Genomic DNA, 21,672 nt, shown 5'->3' with positions numbered 1-21,672 from the left:
TGACTATAGTAAAAGCTGATTTATCTTGCTTCCTTATTTACACTTACTAGTATTTACCAAGGCTTGAAGTAGGAAATTTTCAGAGGGAATTAAAATCTGTATTATTTGAAATTTTGTTTTTAAAAACCTCCACTTCACCCTGAAATCTCTAGACTTAGAATTGAAAACTGAGTACAGTTGAAAGGAAGAGATTTGATGATGAGACATTTTAAAAAAAGACAATGGCACTGAGAAATTCATTTGGGTGAATTGATTTCAGGAGTTTGAAATGACAAAAATGAGAAACGCTGCTTAATAAAACACATTTGTCATGATATGTTTTATATAAGAGTCCCAAGTGTTGTCCACTATTAAGTGTCTGGTGACGGTGGACAACAACACATATTGCCTGGGTTAAATTGAATATTTTTATCAATACAGGAGTTATGGCACAGGGTCACTTTTCCCATTTCATCGTTCACCTTGCCCTTTTTGATAATTTTTTGTGTGTAACTGATATGCCATCACATTTTCACCTACATCTTCCAATACTTCATACACAATTTTACTTGTTCAACATTTCATTGTTTGCATTTATCATGTTAAGTAGGTGCAAAAGCAAATTTCATTCAATTTGACCTGAATGATCGACTGACTGCAGCCGTTGTTGGCTACATCAGAGGAATGTTATCTGCTGTGGAATCACGTGACCAAAGCAAAACAAAACAAGGCCACCTTTGTTTCCATGACTCTGCAGGAGATCCCTTGCTGTCAGTCAAAAGTCGCAATGCGAGTGTGCTTCCCTGGTCTCGTTGGACTTCATTCAACTTGTCAAAACTTAACATAATTCCCAGTCTCGCTCTTCCTTTCTGGAAGACAGTGTTGTGGATGACGTGTGTGTAATTCACATGGCTGTTCAGACAGGTCTGTTCAACTTGAAACACTGACAGTTTTACACACAGACTGCAGGCATTCTTTATCTTCAATCCAAAGTGAATATCTTTGTGCCACAGTGATGTGCACAGGCCTGTTTGTCCATGTATCTGACTTCTGTCTGTGAAGGTTAAAGATTTGATCAAGATCCAAACCTATACAGACAAGTATGGAGACACATCTCTAAATTATTAACGCAGTAGGGTAGGTTTCACCCTTAAGCTCCCCTGAGTCCCCTCGCTGGAGAAGCCTGACCTCAACCTCATCAAATACCTTTGGGATGAAGTAGACCACAGAACCCTCCAACCCTCTCTTAGCCTGTCTGACCTCACATAAGTTGTTTTGGGATCAGTGAACAAACATTTCTACTGACACACCAGAATCTTGCGGAAAGGCTTCCCAGAAGAGTGTTAGCTACAAAGGGAGCACCAATACATTAGTTTAACTTCTGTCCAAACAGTAGGAATTTTATTCATCCTATGAAGAAACTGGATTGTTTTAGTTGTAACATTTTCAACAAAACTTAAGATATGATATGATAAATGATAAATATGATATGATGTGATATGATATTAATATATGCGATATTTGTCATAGCTTGAATGGTAATTTTAAAATTTGGTCCATCTCAAATGTTATCCATATTTTTAATGACTGTTGTCATATGATTTTATTTATACTGTATTAGCTCATCCTCCTCATAGTTCTGATTACCCGGATCCGGCCTTGCCTGTGTGGAGTTTGCATGTTCTCCGAGTACTCCTGTTTGCTCCCACATCTAAAAAACACGTACGGTAGGTTAATTGAAGACTCTAAATTGCCCGTAACTGGGAATGTGAGTATCAGTGTTTGTTTGTTTGTTTGTTTGTTTGTGCCCTGCAATTGGTTGGCGACCAGTTCAGGGTTTACCCTGCCTCTTGTCAGCAGTCAACTGGGATAGGCTCCAGTATACCCGTAAACCTAGTGACGATAGCCAGTATGTAAAATTGATGGATGGATGGATGTATATAAATAGCTTTTCTTATGTGGTAGTGGTCCAGCACAAGAGTTGTAAAGGGTACTCTGACTAATAATGTCCCACTCCTTTGCAGCTTATGTCATCTTGGATAGACTCCTGCCATTCATAAACGTACATAATGGATGGGGATGTGTATGGAATGAAAAGGGTTTCTTTAGCAGAATATCAACCAACAGTTGGAGAATCAAGATTAGTTCCCCCGGGTCTGGGGGTTATCTACTGGTCTCAGTCAGAATCGGGTTTAGATGGTCTTGATTTACGTCTCAGTACAAGACCTGCATTACATGTTGTATAAGAGCTTGATGCCCTGAGAAGGAAAAGTTGAGCTCGGGGCAGTTTTTAGCCATCCCTTAACCATTAGCTCAATTTCTCAGTAATATTACACAACTCTTACCCCTGATGCTTATCTACAAGCAGGGAGCACACACTAGCTTGCCACTTATCTATTCAAGAAAATTGATTGATTTTGTGTTCATTGAACTTTAATGTACTGATCACAGTAGAAAAAAAATTACTCTGTATTCAGCTCGGTTCTGGCAGATGTGTACAGGCACAGAGTCACCAATTTATGGACTTTGGATTTAATAATGGAAATAAATGTATATCAAATACATTCCATCTGCTCCCAACATTTTTTGACAATACAGATTGGTTACTATCTGATCAAACCAAGACCTTGAATATGTTCCAATCTGAAGACATACAAACATAGGCAAAGAAAACAATTTCATTGTCGTCTATATATCAGTATCTTCATCTTATATCTATACATCTTTTAATATACATCGTTTGGTTGTCAAAAATGTTTGAATTTAAATATATATTTAGACGAATGTGATTCATTACTGGTGTAGTAGCTCACAAGGCAAAATTTCATGCTGCCAACTTGTTATCAATTTCTGTTCGGTGACTGTAGGTGTGAATATACCGTAAATGGTTGTTTGTCGGATCCAGTGTGTTTGGGTTGACTGGTGACCAGTCCCAGGTGTAGTCAGCCATGTACCCAAAGTCAACCGGGCTAGGCTCCAGCTCCAGTTTCCAAGAAAAGATTAACTAGATCCTACAAGTACACAGTTTGTCTTTTATGTTGATAAGTTGGGTTCTTTCTTCGAACCATCCATCTATTTTGTTTAACCTTCATCATCATTAAGATGTTTGGTAAGATGGAGTCTATCCCATTGGATTTTAAATGACGGGAGTACACCATGGACTAGTGTCAGTGGGTCCTTTCTTCTAAAAGGAAATTCATACAGTACAGAGCTGAGGTGTTGAGGTGTAATGGTCTGGAAGTGGGTAAAAACAATACACTGTGATGATGTTTCTCAATTAACCATACCAAATGACAGGCAATGACCTGTGACCGTTGTTTTGAAAGTGGATCATGGATGGAGGGATTTTATCCAGCAAGGTGTAATCATCTTACAGTTCAACCATGCTATGAGTTTTATGGATGAATTTCTTTCTGGTCATTTGGAATGAATTTTACCATCACAACAAAAAGGTTTGGGTGATTTACAGTAGACTAAATCCCAGGGGTCACTTCTTTTGAATGAATGAACACTTGCTGGATGTTTTAGTCATGGAAGAGTTCAACTGCTGATCAGAGAGTGAGCAGTAAATATATTTATCCCCCCCCCCCCAAAAAAAAGAGATCTGACATTTACAAACTGTCTGCAGAGACTCCCAATATACATAACTGCTGACCTGGTCCAAAACTCATCCATCCGGTCTTTGAGGCCTCCCGTCCCCCTTCTTTATAGGATTTGCTGCATCCAAACTTCACTCTCTTTTGCCGCTATATATGCATGAATGTGTTTGGCAGAACATAAAAAACACCTACTGCCAATTTTGATTCTTGATTCATATCAAATTACACCAATGAAAAGAACAGTAGGATGTTTATTGGGAAAAGTTGGAGTCAAATTGAAAGGCTAGCGTGTATGTTTGTATGTGTGTGTGTGTGTGTGTGTGTGTGCGCGCGTGTGTGTGCGTGCGTGTTCATGCATGTGCACGTGTATACAGGGGGGTTTCACAAAAATATGCGGCTACTCCCTGGCTACCACTTGGCTCTTTTAATAACTTCCAGACAATAGACTGTGTTCCCGTCTTCACTAGTGTGGAAGCAAGTTAATAACCGACCCGCTGGTGAGACACCTTGAATGCCCTCTGGTGCTACTACTGTTACAGAACATCCAATATTGAGGTAGTCAGCTGCATCAGGAAATAGAATTTCCATGTTACTGACTCAGTGTTAGGTGGTCAGATGTTCTGCTTTACAAAAGGTGATTCATTTGGCAATATCCTAAATCCCATTCAGCTCAAGAAAAGACTGATAAAAAAAGAAACTATTAAAGTGATATAACACCCCTGCATTAATAACTGTCTAGCATGCCAAGGTTTACCAAGAAACTAACCATCCTGCAGCAAGTCAGACAAGCCTAGGTAGGATTGTTCAGTCTTCATGGAGGTCTGCACTCTTCTCAGTGCGAGGTCTTTTCTTCAGTCATTTTTTCATTGTACAGGGGTGTCTAATATTTTGGCTGCTGAGTGTACAGTGGTACCTTTACTTACAAACGTCTCTAGTGCTCAGAAAAAAATTGTCTCTAGTTATGAAGGAAAATTGAGGAAAAGAAAGGAAAAAAATGGGCGCTGGATTCGCACCAAATGGGCAGTTTACATGTAAAATGGGCTTCTACTCATGAAAAATTCACATTATGAAACGATTTCTGGAACAAATTGATTTCATAAGTCGCGGGACCATTGTAGTTCACTCTGTTCCTGCTGAATGGTGCACTAATGAATGGACCTTTCCGACCTGACAATAACTCGTACAATAATAGCCAATCAGATAGCCACATTGTCTTACCCCTGGCTTGACACGCCCCTGTCGCCATGTTGTCCTACAAGGAATACTGGTTCTCAGTAGCGTGCGTTTGGAAAGGTTAATGTTAAGACGAAAATTGTCCTCAGATGCGCTTGGGAAATGTGCAATTCTGATGAAAGATATCCTGTGAGGTTACATGGGGTCTGGTTGATTCATTTTCCAAAGCCTAAAACACAGTTGACGAAGTGTCCACGATGGAATAAGGGTCGCGGAAGACCACACATACAATTAAATGTGGACAGTATTAACAAACACAAGTGTGTATGTTCGAAGGTAAGTGAGGGAGAAGTAACTTCTCTGAGTTTGATTGAATTATTATCAGTGCTTTATACATTGCAGGAGAACAACTTTCATTTTGTTAGCGTATCACTGAGCTGCTGAATGAAGTGTGTAATGTTTTATGCCGAAGAGTCGGTTTAGTGATACGTAAATGCGCGATGTCATGCAAGAGAAATGTCTATTTGCATATTTGTATCAAATCAGACTTTAAGACAGAGCACTGGGTTCGATTACGAGCCAAGTCAAATGAATACACCCACTCACTTATAAAGACTACAATGATATTACTCGTGAGCTTTCCAAGTAAAAAGTACTCACCCTGCTTTACATGTGCAGTACGATTCCACTATTTCATCCTGTTGGATTTCAATATTAAGTTTGGGAGGCCTTTTTGCTGTAACTCAGACATTGCATCCTGCTCCGTCCAAAATCTTAATTCCATGTACATATTCTTGCGTGAAATAGTTGACACCTCTCTGGAGAACTCTCTTGGACAAGTCTGACATATTTGGCAAAAAACATACCCCAATATTATCTGGAATATGTGATAGAGAATCGACTTCAAACCTGTTCTGTTTAGTTGCCATTTTGGAAGCTTGTAGGAGATGGCAACTGTAGCTAAGGGGGCGGAGCTTAAGATCGCCAATTGGAAAGGTCCATTAGAGAAGTGAGCAGTAGAGGTGACGGGGCGCGTAGGGAGGGGGTGACCTTTTCAACAGGTTTCAACGGAAGGCTCACCTTATTCGAAAGCAGGGCTAAAGTAGGGACCCCTTCTGTAAATGTAGCTGGCAATAACTGTGAGAAAACTAACCCAACAATGTGTGCATTTACAATATTTGAATCCATCCATGCCAGCCAATCGTAGAGCACATCAAGACAAACAGCTGCACAATCACACCTCGGGGCAAATTAGAGTGTTCAATTAATGTTGCATGTTTTTGGGATGTGAGAGGGGGAAACACACGCAGACACGAGGAGACTATGCAAACTCCACACAGGCGGGTCCGGGATTGAACGCGGGACATCAGAACTGTGAGGCCAACGCTTTCTAGCTGCCCCGCTTGTGGCACCTATTTGAATCTGATCATTGCAAATGAAAATTAATCCATCCCTTTTCTAACCCGCATGTACTAATTAGAGTCTCATGTGTGCTGGAGCCTATACCATCTGATTTTGGGCAAGACTCAGTATAAACCCTGAATTGTTGGACACCCCCTTTCAGGTTTGAAGTTTAGTCCTGGATGTTGTTACATTGATGCTCCAGATCTGAAAATAAACATCACACAGTGTTTCCAGACTGTAGTCTGATTTAAAAATACGAATTTTAACTTTTGATTTTGATTGTGACTTTTCCAACTGCAATGTGTTTGGGCTGAGGGGTGACGTGATACAAGCAGTGATGGCGGCATGCTCAATGGTCCAAACAATGTCCTCTGCAGCTGAGTGCATGGAAAAAATGACTTTGAAGTTTATCTCAAATTTGTACACCTAAAGCAAGCATAAAAACAATTCCAACGGGTGTTGCTTAGTGATCTAACCTGCCTTTGTTTCTTTTGGCAAGCATGAAGATTTCACAAATGTGGAAAAGCGTGTCAACTCATCTGAAAAAGAATAGGTAGCTCGGCGAGCTTGTATTTTGTCATGCATCAATTTTCTACACTGCTAATCCTGCTGTCGGAAACTGGAACCCATGCAAGCTGAAAGGCAGACAACACAATAGATTGCTCGTTACAAACAATACACTGCCCTCGTGAAAAAGTATTTGGCCCCTTCTCAAATTCTTATGTTTTTGTTTTTGTGTATCTTGAAACAAATGTAAATATTCAAAGCTACCTAGGCCTATGTGAAAAAGTATTTGTGCCCTAAACCTAAAAACACGTCTTGGGCCACCTTCAGCTGCAAGAATTGAAATCAAGCCAATGAGTCTTTCTCAGCTCTGTGGAGATATGTTGACTCGTGCTTTCTTGCAGATTGGTTTCAATTCAGCAATACTGGAACGTTTTTGACCATGAACAATCTTGTTAGGTTCATGCCACAACATTTTAATCATATTCAAGTCCAATCTGTAAGCATGCCATTCCAAAACCTTTTTTTTTCATTAGCCTGTTGAAGAACTCAAGAGCACTTCAGCTTGAGGTAACGACCTGGTGGCCGAAAAATTCTCTTTTTAGATTTTTGGGTAAAATAGGCAGAATTCATGGTTCCATCAATCACAGCGAATTGTCCAGATTCTGAATTAATGGACCAGCCCCAGACCACAATGATATCTCCACCATGTTGATCTGATTGTTGATTAGAATCGGCTTTAATGGCCAAGTACTGTATGCAACAACACAAGAATTTGTCTCTGGCAGTCGGTACCGCCTTGGTACGACATTCTGAACAAAGAACAAACAAACTAACAACAGCAATAAACAAGAGACTTTCAGTTAATAAGAACTATTCCTGATAAGAGTCACGGATACAGTATGCAAGAGACAGTTTTTTCATGTAGAACAGATAAGAGATAAGAGTGTGTCAACACCCCACATTATGTTAAGCTTATACAGAGTGCCCTTACCAGTTCGTGGTTCACCGTTACAGACCAGTGCAATGACAAACGTGCAAAGAGAGCAGTTCAAAGTGACGAATTGTGCAATAGTCTACAGTACTGTATATATTACTAATCCTAATACTGATCTGACCACCAGGTCCAGTGAGGGTGTCACCCAACAATAGCGCAAGGCAGAAAATTGTAGGTTCGCTGATAAAGAATTTAATGAATTATTTCTAAAAAAAAAATCCATCCGGCCATTTTCTTCGCCGTTTATCCCCGGCCGGGATTGAATGTTTCCTCCCACCTCCCAGAGACATGCATGCATTAATTAGAGACTCTAAATTGCCCCTAGGTGTTATTGTGAGTGCGACTGTTGTCTGTCTCCATGTGCCCTGCGATTGACTGGAAACCAGTTCAGTGTGTATCCATCCTCCTGCTCGATGACAGCTGAGATAGGCTTGCAGGTCAGAAAATGGATAGATGAATGGATGAAAACACACAAAGGTGCTCATGTGTTTCATTACCCAGGCAGAATTTGTAAAATGGGATTTTGCTTTACCGTGCACCAAAGCTGCATTCCACTTGGCCATCCGGTTCCCATCAGGAGTCCCACAGGCCAAAAAGGCCTCTTCAGCTGGAAAGTATCCCTCACCGTTGGTGTCCACCAAAAGGTTTGGGGATTGCGAACACGACAGCCACTGACCACCTTACAGCCGCAGCTCCGGACAGCCACCTCACCATTGAAGGCGTGGAACATAGTCCACTTGGACGCTAAGTCTCCCGCCTCCCCCAAAAAATGAGCAAAGTTTTGTTAGAGGTAGGAGTTGAAACTTCTTCCTACAGAGGATTTGCCAGATGTTCCCGTCAGACGTTCCCACTGGAGACGCCATCATTCTGCTGGGGGACTTCAATCCTCATGTGGGCAAGGACAATGAGACCTCACCTGGAAGGACACGATTGGAAAGAACAGCCCCCCAATCAGCATGTCGGATGAAGAGAAAGCCAGAGTTGTCAATTGATCACCACCTGATGGTGAGTTGGCGCTGAGGGTGGGGGAAGATGCCGGTCTGACCTGACCTGGGTTCTGATCACACATATGACACATTTATGAAACCATGCTTTTGGTAAAGGCGGCACGGTGACTCAGCTGGTAAAGTGTTGGCCTCACAATTCTGAGGTCCCAGGCTCAATCCCAGTCCCGCCTGTGTGGAGTTTGCATGTTCTCCCCGTGCCTGCGTGGGTTTTGTCGGGCACTCCTGTTTCCTCTCACATTCCAAAAACATGCAACATTAATTGGACACTCTAAATTGCCCCTAGGTGTGATTGGGAGTGCGAAAAGTTGTTTGTCTGTGTGCCCTGCGATTGGCTGGCAACCAGTTCAGGGTGGACCCTGTCTCCTGCCCATTGACAGCTGGGATAGGCTCCAGCACTCCCCGTGATCTCTCGTGAGGATAAACGGTGAAAAAAATGGATGGATTTTAGTAAATTTTATTCCATAGCTACTCAAAATTAAAAACACATCATTGCCTGTCTAAAAACATTGAAAAAGTGATCAAGCTAAACTGGATGGAAAATGTCATCATTCAAACAAAATAAAGACATTCATAATATCTGGAGGCTAACCCAATAAAATCAAATGAGCTTTTTACTGTGTTACACCCTGATGACTAGAGCTCCATATTTTCCTGTATTCATGAAGGTCTACGTTTGTCATACTTTCCTGAACTCTCACCTAGCATATCGGACTCCCCATTAGCCTTCTGCATCATTGCCAGGAACCAAGAATCACGGTAGTGGAGGCTGGAAGGAGGGAGGCAAACTGCCAAGATAGCTTAGCTAGGGGAGTTACACTCTATTGTTGCCATATGTTGGCAATACAGTGTACTAGGGGAGAGATCTGAAGTGGAAAATGAACGCAGCAAGCTGTATTCTTCATGTTTCCTGGAGTTGAGAAGCCAGAACAATTTGCTCTGCACATGTCATTAACTGGCCTACATCAAAAAATTTGTAAGTTAATGAAAGCATTTCTAGCTGTTTCACAACCACAAGGAGCTATTTGGAGAACTTCAGTTTTAGCATTAAACTGCACACAGTTACATTCATGAGGCACTATGTTACAAAAGAAAGGCTACACAATGGCGCTTGAAAACAGATGTGAGCACTGTGATGACAGATGTGTGGTTAAACTGATAAATAAACCCTGAATAGAACCCTAAAGTGAAAAGCGACCTATCTTGAAAAAAAGGATGAGGTAAGGAAAATGCACGAGCCAAAATTGGTAAAAGTAACATCAGGGCATAATAGTGATCTGCTGTCTTTTAGTTTACATTCCTGCTAGAGCCATTGTGAAAAATGTGTCATTGTTGGATGTCTGCCCATCAGAAGCACATCACTGTGATTGAATTTCTAGGTTTGGAAGGGATACCACCATTAAACATTTTCAAAAGATTATAAAATGTGTGTGGTTACTTGACAACAGGCAGCAGCACAGTCAAAAAGTGGGAGTCCAGGATCAAAGCCGAAGAAACAAAGTGAGTGACTTTGGTGGCAAACAAACTAGTGGCAGAACATCTTCTGTGTTAATCCTTTGAATGGTGCTCGTGGTATGATAGGGGTATTGCCAGCACCACTAATGTCCTGCATTACTTATCTTTAAAAAGCCAATGTAGACACAGGAGCGCCTCCCACAAGCAGTGGAGGTAAACAAATTGGTAAGATTTCTAAACAGTATATTGATGTAAACCTATAGTTACAGCAGGAGGAAAGAAGAGCTCGGTGCATCATGGGGAATCCCTCATCAGCCTAAACCTAGGCCAGCATAGTTTAGAGATGATTCATGACAAGCCTGAGCCGGTCCTAACTATGAGCGCTATCAAAAATGAAGCTTAAAGTCTGTCATTAAATACGAAGAGCCTGGTAGGTGATGTTCCCTGGATGATCCTCCACACTTAATCAAAATACACTCTGCGCAAGAGCACTTATGAAATACCAGTCATAATAATTCTTGCGTGAACAGCAAGAGGGCTTCTCCTTTACCAACACAAACTTCTACAGGCAAGATGCTCCGTGTGTTACACTCCCAAGTTTATTTATCGAGTGCATATTTTCCATCTCGGTGTTGCCAGTGATTTTTGAGAGAAATTGTATGAATGAGAAATTGCAGGTTATGTTAAAGTATTTAAAAAAGTGTAGTGTGAAAGTGATGGATTCTTCCTTACACTCCTGGGAGCAGATTACAAGCCCACGGTCTCTCTCATCATTTTCCTTGATACAATATCTTTACAGGACTCTTGTTTTGTGTGTGTGTGTCAAGTTCTTACTGTGTTCCCATTTTCCACAGTAGAATAAAATGTCACCAAGTGCCACTGCACGTAACTGTATGGTGTTGAAAAGCCACGCAAACATAAAATCATATGCACAAAAACATTCTCGTGTCACCGCACAGCGATCGGTGTCTGATGAGAACCTCAACCAGTTTTGCAAATTCAATGCAGTGTAAAGTTCAACACAAATATACCTATATACTGTATATTATGGATGCCGTAAATGTCACTGTACAACAGGTGTATAATCGTTTGTGGGTTATACAAATGTAGGGAAAAAAAAAGTCATGAACACTGATCTAGTGGTTAGTAAAGTACAACTGCTTCACAGTTCTAGGTTGGAGTTACAAATCTCAGCACCGTCCTTGTGTGGGTTTTCCACAGTGATGCACCACGGTTTCTGCTCAAATACCAAAATATAACAAACAAAATAACATCTCATGCATAAAGTGTCCCATGTTGATTTCAGATAGCCGGTACGCAAGTGGATACAAATGTCACTTGTGATTCAAAAGCAATGCCTTTCTAGAACTCAGATGACTGGGAGGTCACTTTTTTTTTTTTTTTTACACACACATGCACGGTTTGATAATCACAGTGCCATAAATAAACCATTAATGTCAAATAAGAATGAATGCTAAATAGCAGGAGTCACTGATGGTATAATCTTGCACACGTGTGACTTTGGTGTGGGCAGTGTGGGTTTGATTTCCACTCAGTAATATGCCCTGCGACTGACTGGCGAACGGGTAAGGGTGTAGTCCGCCTTTCACCCGAAGCAAGCTGGGATAGGCTCCAACTCTCCCATGACCCTTGTGAGGATAAGCGGTTCGGATAAGGGTTGGATGGATGCTAACTAACATAAATTCAAACTGATTTTAAAATGAACACTGATAACAACGTTGAAAGTGTATTACTGTAATAACTCAAATTTGCATGTCAACTTAATTTATGGGATGTCACGACCCATCGGAACGGGAGTAGGACCCAAATGCAGGACTCAGACGATGCAAGGTAGTTCGGGGAGAAACGTTTATTATTCCGTGGTCGGGGATCGGGCAGGCAGTCAGGTGCAGCAGCTGTAGTTGGGACGTCGGGCGAAGAGAGCAGGTGAGCGGGCAGGCAGGAGTCGGTACACAGGAGAGCAATCAAAGCAGGCAGAAGTGTCAAAGGAGTCAGGCTTACGGGGTCGGTCAGAGAACAGGCAAAGGTCGGTACACACGGGTTGACGATCAGGGATACGAGAGTACTGGAACGGGACATGAACCTCAACGATCTGACGGAGCATCAGTCATCATCGGGGTCCTATAAATACACAGGATAATCAGCCCGCATGAGGTGGAGGTGTGCGCCTCCCAATCAGCACAACCGTGCGGGCACCCGCACAGCCCGGGCTGGAGCGGCAGGATCATGACATGGGAAGCACATGGCTATTCTCTTATCATGTTAGTGCCAACTAGCCTAGTGTTGCTCAAATTTTTGGCTTTCCACCATTAAAGCATAAGAGGTTTGTGGTACGCTCTTTTGAGTCAGCCCACAACATCCCCCCTTTTTTTTTTCTTAATTAAAAGCGCCTTCCTCCTGGATAAAAAAAAAAATGCAAATACAGAAGAATTGCAATGGTCTAACAGAACTCTGTGTGTGTGTGTGTGTGTGTGTGTGTGTGTGTGTGTGTGTGTGTGTGTGTGTGTGTACTGTAACAAAAGTAGCACGTTCCAGAATCCAGACTTGTGTGTCATATTGCGCTTTAACTATCTTTAACTACCACTATCTGCGCTCAATGCAAAATACTGTAATGCTGTATGTCCCATTCCATAGTGCAAAATGGCTCCAATAGACAACAGCAACCAATTATGGACTTTGTCTACGCCAGTTTAAGTGACAACTGGAAACTATTTTTAGATACGTGTACTGTCTAGATTGTCCTCTCCTCTCAAGATCTGTTAAATCATGGTCTGGTAAATTAAGGTTGGACTGTATCTTCATTTAAGATGCTAAATTTCCATTGTGTGTGAATGTGAGATTGGTTAGTATTATACTCTGTCCTGCAATTGGCTGGCCGCCAGTCCAAAAGTGAAGACTGCCTCTTGGACCATTGTCCCCTTGGATAGGGGTCAGCTCACCCACCTTCCTAATGAAGACAAATGCGAGAGAAAATAAATGGATGAATTAGCCTTGTTGGGTGACACCTTGACTACCACATTTGTATATGTAGTTCTGATTTATATATTTCCTTCAACATGTTTCTTTGCTTGTCAAACATCAATACATTATATTACATACCGGGAATTATATGTTGAGTATCAAGACCTGGGCATTGTTATGTAGTAAAAAATAGCAGAATTTACAAATCATTATCCGACCAGGACTTACGTAATACAAGAGATGGTTTCCACTGACTCCGATATGAATGTTGACTGAAATGCTTGGAGGCCTTTTAAACCATAAGTACTTTCAAGTAACCATTGTTCCTGTTGCAGAAGATACTTGGTGTAAACCTGGTAAATACCAATTTCATAATATAGCCTAGCTTTATGGATACACTACTAAAAACATTTGAATGTTTTGTCAATAGGGTTAGTTCTTTGGTCTATTTTGCTTCCATCTCTACCTTTAGCCGCTTAGACATCAACAGAAAGCAGAAACTCCCCAAGCCAAAGAATTACATGACTGCTCATTCAAGTACTATTCAAAGCAGATTGTTAACAAAACACAAGGAAGGTCCTCGTGAATGGAAACAAGCAACAGTGATCCATTATTTATTAACCATGATAAGAATACTGGATTGACTTCGGGGTCAAACAAAACCTAGTCAAAGAATGGTCTAGCCAACGTTGTGGACATCTTCAATATTTGTTAACAAGCTCATTCTTGATGTATTATTAAATTTTTTTCTTCTCTTAAGAAGGGAATGATTAAACAGCCAGGATAAACAGAGCTTTTTAAAATTGCCTAGTTGAAATCAAGCCTTTATATTTTCCTTTGCAAATTACCAAACTAATGTAGGGTATTATGTTTGAAAAAAAAAAAAGGATTCAATCATCTATAACTTATTCATTAGTGCCAAGAACAAAATGAATGACAGGAAGAACAAAATACTTGATGGTGAATTATCAAATCATTTAAAACATGACCAAATAGTATCTAAATCCGGGATTGAAACAGTGTCAAAAAATTGGCAGCGCTTCTGGAGGAACCTGTAACATACTTCTTGACATGTGTAATTACTCATTAATAGGGTCTATTAAGAAACACGGATTTCTTGGACAACCTTCCAAAACCTTTTGTGTAATTTTGGGGGAAATTAAAGGTGAACATCATCCACAAGAATCAATGTTTATTTATAGCTCTTGTCTTTTCTTCAACAGATTAGTAATACTACATCTAGTAATATAATCACAAAAATTCCCATCCTCATGAGCGCATTTGCATAAATGCAGTGGGTGTGGCGTGACCCTAGATGTCCTGTCAGTGGTGTTGCAGAGTGTTCTGGCAGCAAAGTAGAGATAATGGAAAGAGTTTACAAGAACTGGAGCAGTACAACTATCATGTTTCCCCCCCCCTGACCCATGCTGGCTTTTCTTGACGCTCCCCTACCCAGAGCACAGACATTCAACAATTTGTCTTCGGCCTCCTGGTTGATAGTCAGCTGTTTCCACTTCACAGCCATCTGCCCATCTCAAATTTCCCATCATGCAATACACAAATGCATAATTCTATTTTGTATGTGTCACTCCACGTGGAGTGTCTCATAGATGCCATTCCACAAACATACAGTACAAAATCCATGTAGTACTGTCAATCAATCACGCAAGAAAGCAACCAATCAAAGCTTTACTCATATGGCACCTTTCATATAAAAAAAGCAACAAAGTGCTACACGAGACAAATGATTAAAAAAAGAACACAAAAGTCCCACTCATGGGCCGTCTCCGAGCCCCCTGCGATACCCAACACCTGTGAGTACAATATAATGTAAGATGATTAAATACATAATAACATAACTATTGAGACATGGCTGAGGACAGAGTGGGGGGCTGAACGCCATCATAGCGTGCCGTCAGTGCCAGGAACTTCGCTCTGATCCCTCCATCCCTCAATGAGGAAACACTGTAAAACAAAAAAAAAATTCAAATAAAAACTAAACTAACAAAGATAAAATAAAATAACACTATAGCATAACACAGAATACTAAAAACAAAAACAGCATACAGTAATATATACCTAAAAATACTTAAAAAGCATTAAAAAACATTCCACTCCATTTTCAAAGTCTCTTAACCATACTATAACAATAAGAAAATAGTGTAAAATAAATAAGTACAGGTAGATGAGGGAACAAAAAAAACTTTGGTAACCTAAAAGCACAGAAAATGCTATGTAAAATTACAAATGTTGATATACAAAACGAGTCACACATAATCAGTTAAAAGTCAGACTAGAAACCTGGGTGCAAAATTTGTATGGGGAAGCTGCAATAGGCTGCAGCGCAGTCAGAAAGTGGGTGTGTCACGTACCAACGGTGCAGGAGCGGACCCAGATGCAGGACTCCCAGGCAAACGCATTATGTTCAGTGGGTTTTATTCTTATCTAAAGAGATGCACAATACACAGTCCAAGAAGGCAGGATCTAAAAACGAGGAACAAGGTTCGATGACTATGAGGCAAACTAGCAGAGTAACCCAGAATGCGGTGATGCATACGCACTAACACAAAGCAACGGACTGGCAAATGCCAGTGACAAAAACTCCAACTAAATGCTTGGTCTAGTTACAGTGCCTAATGCAAACCAGCTGTGACAGATGTCAGAGGTGGCACCGCCCAGAGCAGTGGACTGGCCACGCCCCTCTTGGCAGTGGCCAACCCTTGCTCATGACAGGATGTCCAGGGTCGAAGGTAAAGAACAAGAGGCCGTGCTTCGAGTGACCTGTGACAGCCAAAAGGAGTGGCACAACATTAGCGATGCAGCGATTAATCCTGGGAATAGTGCTAGTGTTGCGGCAGTGATCAGAGACGATCATAAAGTCACCATTAATAACATCAGCGTCATGTGTCATCATGGATGACATAACCCTAACTCCGTGCACATTTTGTCAACATTTGAAAATGTTTAGTGGTGGTTTTCCTTCCAAAGCAATTAATTCAATCCCAGCTCTTTGCTTCTGATTGCATTCCAACAATGTTGTCATTTCCAAAATGGCTGAGAGGAAGAGGAAAGGCTTCAAGAAAACGTTTTTTTTTTTTTTCAATAAACTTTCAAACAAGGATATTATGTGCAAACCATGAACAATTCAGGAAAGAAAAATAGCAGCTTATGTTTTGACTGCCCCTCATATTTATTTGTATTTCCGATACCGGTGTCAATGATAGCATATACCGTAAGCAGTAATGTAGCTCTGCATTCCCTCGTTAGTATTGCGATTGGCTCCCTGCTGAAATCCCGAAGAGGCCAAGAGCCTGCTTTAATGCAAGGGCCCCCAACACTAATGCTTTCAATTCTACATATGGTGACTGTGCAAATCCAGTGTTGAAATGGCCCAGTGATCTCGGTCAAACACATTCAGCTCTACTCTGACACTTAGAAGGAAATGAAGCGCTGTTTATGTTTCAATCATAGCTATGTGCGGTTATACCTCCTCAACCCCTTTTCAAGAGGTCTTTCGTACTTCATTTTGACTTGGTTTGACAGCTTGCAAAAACGTGCAATGCTATGACCTTCTCCATTGACCCCCTTAATGCAAAAGCAGTTTAGAATCTGGTGACAATTTTGACATAGAGGTATGTGCCCTAAAACACACACCAGTCTTTCCACAGTTCGTCCATCAATCATATTGCTGGCGGACTGGACGCTACACAACATGTCGGGACTACTGACTATCCAAATGGCATCAGTCCCTTGCAATGAAAGTCATAGATGACTCCACACTCCCTTAGAAACAACATGTTCACTGGGTTGTACTTACATGTGTGTTCCAGAGTATTGAGCGAGAGGAGCCAATAGAAGTGGACCCAGCTCCAGCTCATGTGGGCCTAGAGAACGGAGACACTGCATCAACAGGTACCCACAAGTGTTTCTCATCAACGCCGGTACAACATGTCCTCATACTCAAAGCTCAAACACTAAAGTGACGTCAAGCCAGTTAAGTGAAAGAGTTTTTTTTAAGTCTAATTTTCCTCCGAAGTATCACTTTACTAGGGGATGTTGAGTGCTAGCCTGTTAAAATAGTTGAGTAATGTTTTCTGTGGTTCTGGGGGAGATATGTCAAGTCTGTCAGATTAATCCCAGATGAATTCACAGTGATGTCATCACTGTCAGTTCTCTGCTATGTTTAGTTACATCCAGAAAGGCAGGAAAAAAAAAAAAAGCTTAATGGTCTGAATTCTGGGAAATATCAGTTCTAATCAAGTTTGTAATTTTAAAAATTGGTTCATAATGATGAAATATTCGGAAACGTTACATGCTTTTGTAATACAGAGACCAGCACCAAAAACATTCGAGAGCTCTACTGAATTCTCTTTTTTAAATATCTGTCTAATTCGTTGATGATGTAGTATTATTTGGTTTACTGCCTTGTGAGTGACTGATGACCAATCCAGGGTGCAGTCGGCCTTTCACCCGGGATAGGCTCCAGCTCCCTAAAATGCTGTACAGTATCATTGATACAAAAATTGGATAGATTAAATATTTGTCTCAATATAGTCTGGTGAAATCTGATATTTGCTTTTATCTTGTCACGGTTTTAATTCTTGATTGAGCTATACCAATTAATCTACAGGGATTACTTGAAAATCCTTTTGTCATGTATTTTATGCATGAATTTATGATTTGTTATTTTAAAAAAAAACGTGACATTTTCTTATTTGACAGGGACTATTTCACTTTAGCAGCTGTATATCTATTTATTTCTAAGTGACCTGTTTATTTTACGCCAATCAGAACATTCCTTGCTGGTACATGGAAAGAATTCTCCACCCAGAGATTTCCCCCATGAGCACACAGCCTCAGTTGCCATGCGAATTGCCCATTTCCCCGTCACAGCAACCACCAAGACAGCAGAACTCAAGACCTCTTCAGACCCTCCCGCTAGCCCCTCTTCTTCTCATTCCTCTCCTGTCTCCGAGGCCTTCCCTGCCAGCCAGTCAAGTACCAGCACCATCCAGCAGCAACCAAGTGCTGAGGCCCCACTTCAACCAGGTGACTCTGAGAACCACAGTCAAGTATCTACTTTTTAAAACTCCAGACTAAACATTTGGTTTGCTGTTAAGTATCTTCTGTGAAGACGTTCCCCCGCACACCCATTAGAGCTCTGGGAACATCACGTCTTCAAGGTGAGCTTTGAAGCCAGACCGACAGAATGCGACCAGAGCGACGAATGATTTACAATGAATGAATGTCTTTGCAGAGAGGACGGGTTCGGCCTCTGCTAAAACTGTGACTTATTCAGGTTTACCTCAACATAACAGACAACACAACCGGTTCGTTCAAATGGGGGTAATATATTAAATTAAGGCTTAGGTTTGGTCAGTGTAAAACTGTGTTTCCCCGACAGAGATGACAGTGATGAAAGCAAAGACAGAGCCTTTGGACATGGAGGAGAAAGGAAGCGAGACCTGGTGAGGTCACAGACATTACCAAAAAACATTGGAGCTCAGGCTCGGCATCCAGTCTTCGAGAGGCTGGACACAGACATCAATAACAGGTAATATACCTTAATGGCGTTTAGCTACTGAGCTCCATGAAATTTATAGACCATTACTCACAAATGTTGGCTTGTTACTTGTACAGTTCACCCAAACTAGTGGAGGCCAAACCCAAACTGAAGCGCTCCCAAAGTTTTGGGGTTTCCAGTGCCAGCAGCATCAAACAAATCCTTCTTGAGTGGTGTCGCTCAAAGACCGTAGGCTACCAGGTAATATACTGCGAATAGGTATCATCATTTTGGGTGAGGGTTAGGGTATACCCTGGACTGGTTGCCCGGGTACTAAGTACTCACAAATATGGATCTTTTGAAGATAGCAGTTCGGGTCTTTGGTGGAGTAAAATTCAGATAACTGATTCATTGGCCAATTGATTTGTAAAATATATCATGAATAAAATAACTTTTTGGGTCCCTCAGTGGTTACAGTGATAAAGATATGAATTACAGAGAGGAGATTTCACTGTTTTGCAATACTTTACTATGATATGAAATATTATTTCACACGAGTAAAACCATCTACAGTAGTGTTGAAAATAATAGTCCAGTGTGACTAATCAGATTAATCCTCATTTTCATTATATTTTTTATTGCTACACGTCAAACAAGTTACCAGTAGGTACAGTAGATTATCAGGGAGAAAAAAAAACAACAATACATAGCATTCATGATGTACACATTATTCAAACAGTGCAATTGGGCAGTTTTGTGAAAGGGGGGTGTGTGTGTTTTTAAAAATAGAAAAGTATTATCAATTTTGTGAAAAACAGGTGTGAAACAGTGGCCCCTATTTAAAGGTCAAGTGTCATCCCTATAAACATTCCTAAATAGATATTGTAATGAAAAATACATACAACATTGTTCACGTCAATGTCTAAATGAAAAAATAAATGTGACCGGAGAGCGCATCATCAATGCTCAAAGTTGCAGAAACGTCATTCTACAATATCCAAGTGGTCGCCATATTGGCTGCATCCTCTGTCTATGACATCACCCGGACATTCGCCAATGAAAACACTCGGTGGACCCTACTATGGGAGACAAACACACCCTTCTGACGCGGAAGCTCTTTTCGAAAAGGAGAACACCACACAACCGAGTGAAGTTACTGGGGCAATATTACACTATTGTTTCGAGCCATATTCAAATGATATGCGATCAAGGCCAAACCGCCTCCCCGTCCAATCCACTTCCGCGGCGGAGATGAGGCATCGCGGCTCATCGCAGCCGGCCGGTGTGGCTTATTTTTGGCGCCAAGGTGTCTAATCACGGAGCCGAGCCATGCTGCTTTAGAGGGTTGTTCATAGCTACCACAGTATGCGATGGACAATACCGTCGAGCTGGGGCTCTTTAGTGCGTTGTCGTCGCACGCGGCTGAGTGAGGCAATTTCGGCTGCGTTCTTCAGAGCGGCCGCCGTCCGCAAGCCCGAGGCGCAGCCTTCGCTGGCGAGGGGATGCAGCAGCCCGACGCACACATCGACACATTTCGTACGCGGATCTTTTGTTACGTTATGAGAGTTTGATTACGTGGTCCGCCCCAAACTATTATTTATTTCAGTAGCTGTATACACACCTACCTGTCATTTGGAACCCACGAAGCTCTCATCCGCTGCACCCGTGCAATCAATTTTTCACGACGAACAGGGTCTCTTGTAAACTTATAAGGCTAAATCCATTCTCCCGAGTGTTCAAGCAATGGCCAGCAATGCAACGAGCTGGCATTTTAGCTAACACGAAGGAACAAGGAGCTACCTTCCTGGAGGTAAAACTAATGGAAACAAATGAGTCCACTTGGGGGCGCTTCTGTCCTTTACGTCAGTTCCTGCTTCTTCTCGAAAACAAATCCCTCAACAGGATTTTCATGGCGGGAGTTGCAAAAAGCTGTATACGTCAAAATCAGGTTTTATGGTGAAAAAGCGCATGGACCCATATTGGCTGCCGTTTTTTCATGACAGTGGCCCTTTAAGGAGGAAGCCAGCACCTGTTGAACATGCATTTCTCCTTGAAACCCTGAAGGGAACTGGTCGTTCAACACATTGTCCGGGAGAACAGCGTACTTTGATTAGAAATTTGATTGGAGAGGGGAAACGACATAAAAAGGTCCAAAAAATATATAGGCTGTTCAGCTAAAATGATCTCTCATGCCTTAAAATGGAGAGCAAAACCAGAGACACGTGGCAGAAAACAGGAGACAACCATCAAAATGGATCGTAGAAGAACCAGAATGACAAAGGCCCAGGATAATCAAAGACATTATGGCGTTACGTCTAAGTGCTGTGACAGTGAGAGGATGTCTGTGTGAAGCTAATCTATTTACAAGAATTCCTGCAAAGTCCCTCTGTTAAAAAAAGGCTTCTGCTGAAGAGTCTACAATTTGCCAAAGAACACATCAACTGGCCTGAAGAGAAATATTGGAACATTTTGTGGACTGATGAGAGTAAACTTGTTCTTTTTGGATCCAAAGGCTGCAGACCACTCCCAAACTCTGAATTCAAGGCACAGTGCACAGTCAAGACAGTGAAGCATCATGATATGGGCCTGTTTCTCCTACTATGGTGTTGGGCCTATTTATCGCACACCGGGGATCATGGATCGGTTTGCATATGTCAAAATACTTGAGGAGGTCATGTTGCCTTATGCTGAAGAGAAGATGCCCTTGAAATTAGAGTTTCAACAAGACAGTGACCCCAAATACACTAGTAAACATGCAAAGTCTTAATTCGAAACCAACAGAGTTAATGTCATGGAGTGTCCAGCCGAATCCCCAGACCTTAATCCAATTGAGAGCCAGAGAGGTGACATAAAAAATGCTGTTCCTGAAGCAAAGCCAAGAAATGTAAATGAATTGTGGAATGTTGTTAAGGAATCTTGACGTGAAACACCTGAAACGTGTCACAAGGTGGTTATAAAAAACTGTGGTCATACAACTACATATTAATGTAGTGATTCAAAATATTGACAAATCTTAGAAACAAAAAGTTGTGAGTTTGTAAAGTAAACGACAGACTGCCATTTTTTTTTTTT

The 21,672-nt window shown here is 41.4% G+C and overlaps 1 protein-coding gene and 1 long non-coding RNA gene across 3 annotated transcripts in view; one reads left to right on the top strand and one right to left on the bottom strand.

Moving 5' to 3' along the window:
* The window catches only part of smtnl (smoothelin, like), a 33,728-nt gene that overhangs the window by 2,742 nt on the left and 9,314 nt on the right, over window positions 1–21,672 (top strand). The window contains exons 3-8 of one of the 2 annotated variants that reach the window (XM_061827917.1): window positions 16,928–17,009; window positions 17,991–18,146; window positions 18,218–18,280; window positions 18,355–18,427; window positions 18,502–18,651; window positions 18,738–18,861. In XM_061827917.1, coding sequence (XP_061683901.1) covers window positions 16,928–17,009; window positions 17,991–18,146; window positions 18,218–18,280; window positions 18,355–18,427; window positions 18,502–18,651; window positions 18,738–18,861 — 648 coding nt within the window. Of the gene's footprint in view, window positions 1–16,927; window positions 17,010–17,888; window positions 18,147–18,217; window positions 18,281–18,354; window positions 18,428–18,501; window positions 18,652–18,737; window positions 18,862–21,672 lie in introns of both variants that reach the window. The other variant, XM_061827916.1, reaches the window with a different exon arrangement.
* LOC133505050 (uncharacterized) lies at window positions 14,771–15,877 on the bottom strand. The gene is made up of 2 exons (XR_009796140.1): window positions 15,470–15,877; window positions 14,771–15,062 (listed from the first exon to the last, which is right to left on the bottom strand). It is a non-coding gene; the product is annotated as an uncharacterized LOC133505050 (long non-coding RNA).

This window comes from Syngnathoides biaculeatus, chromosome 8 (genome assembly GCF_019802595.1).
Source record: "Syngnathoides biaculeatus isolate LvHL_M chromosome 8, ASM1980259v1, whole genome shotgun sequence".
Lineage (NCBI taxonomy): Eukaryota > Metazoa > Chordata > Actinopteri > Syngnathiformes > Syngnathidae > Syngnathoides > Syngnathoides biaculeatus.
This window is presented reverse-complemented; position numbering and strand designations above follow the sequence as displayed.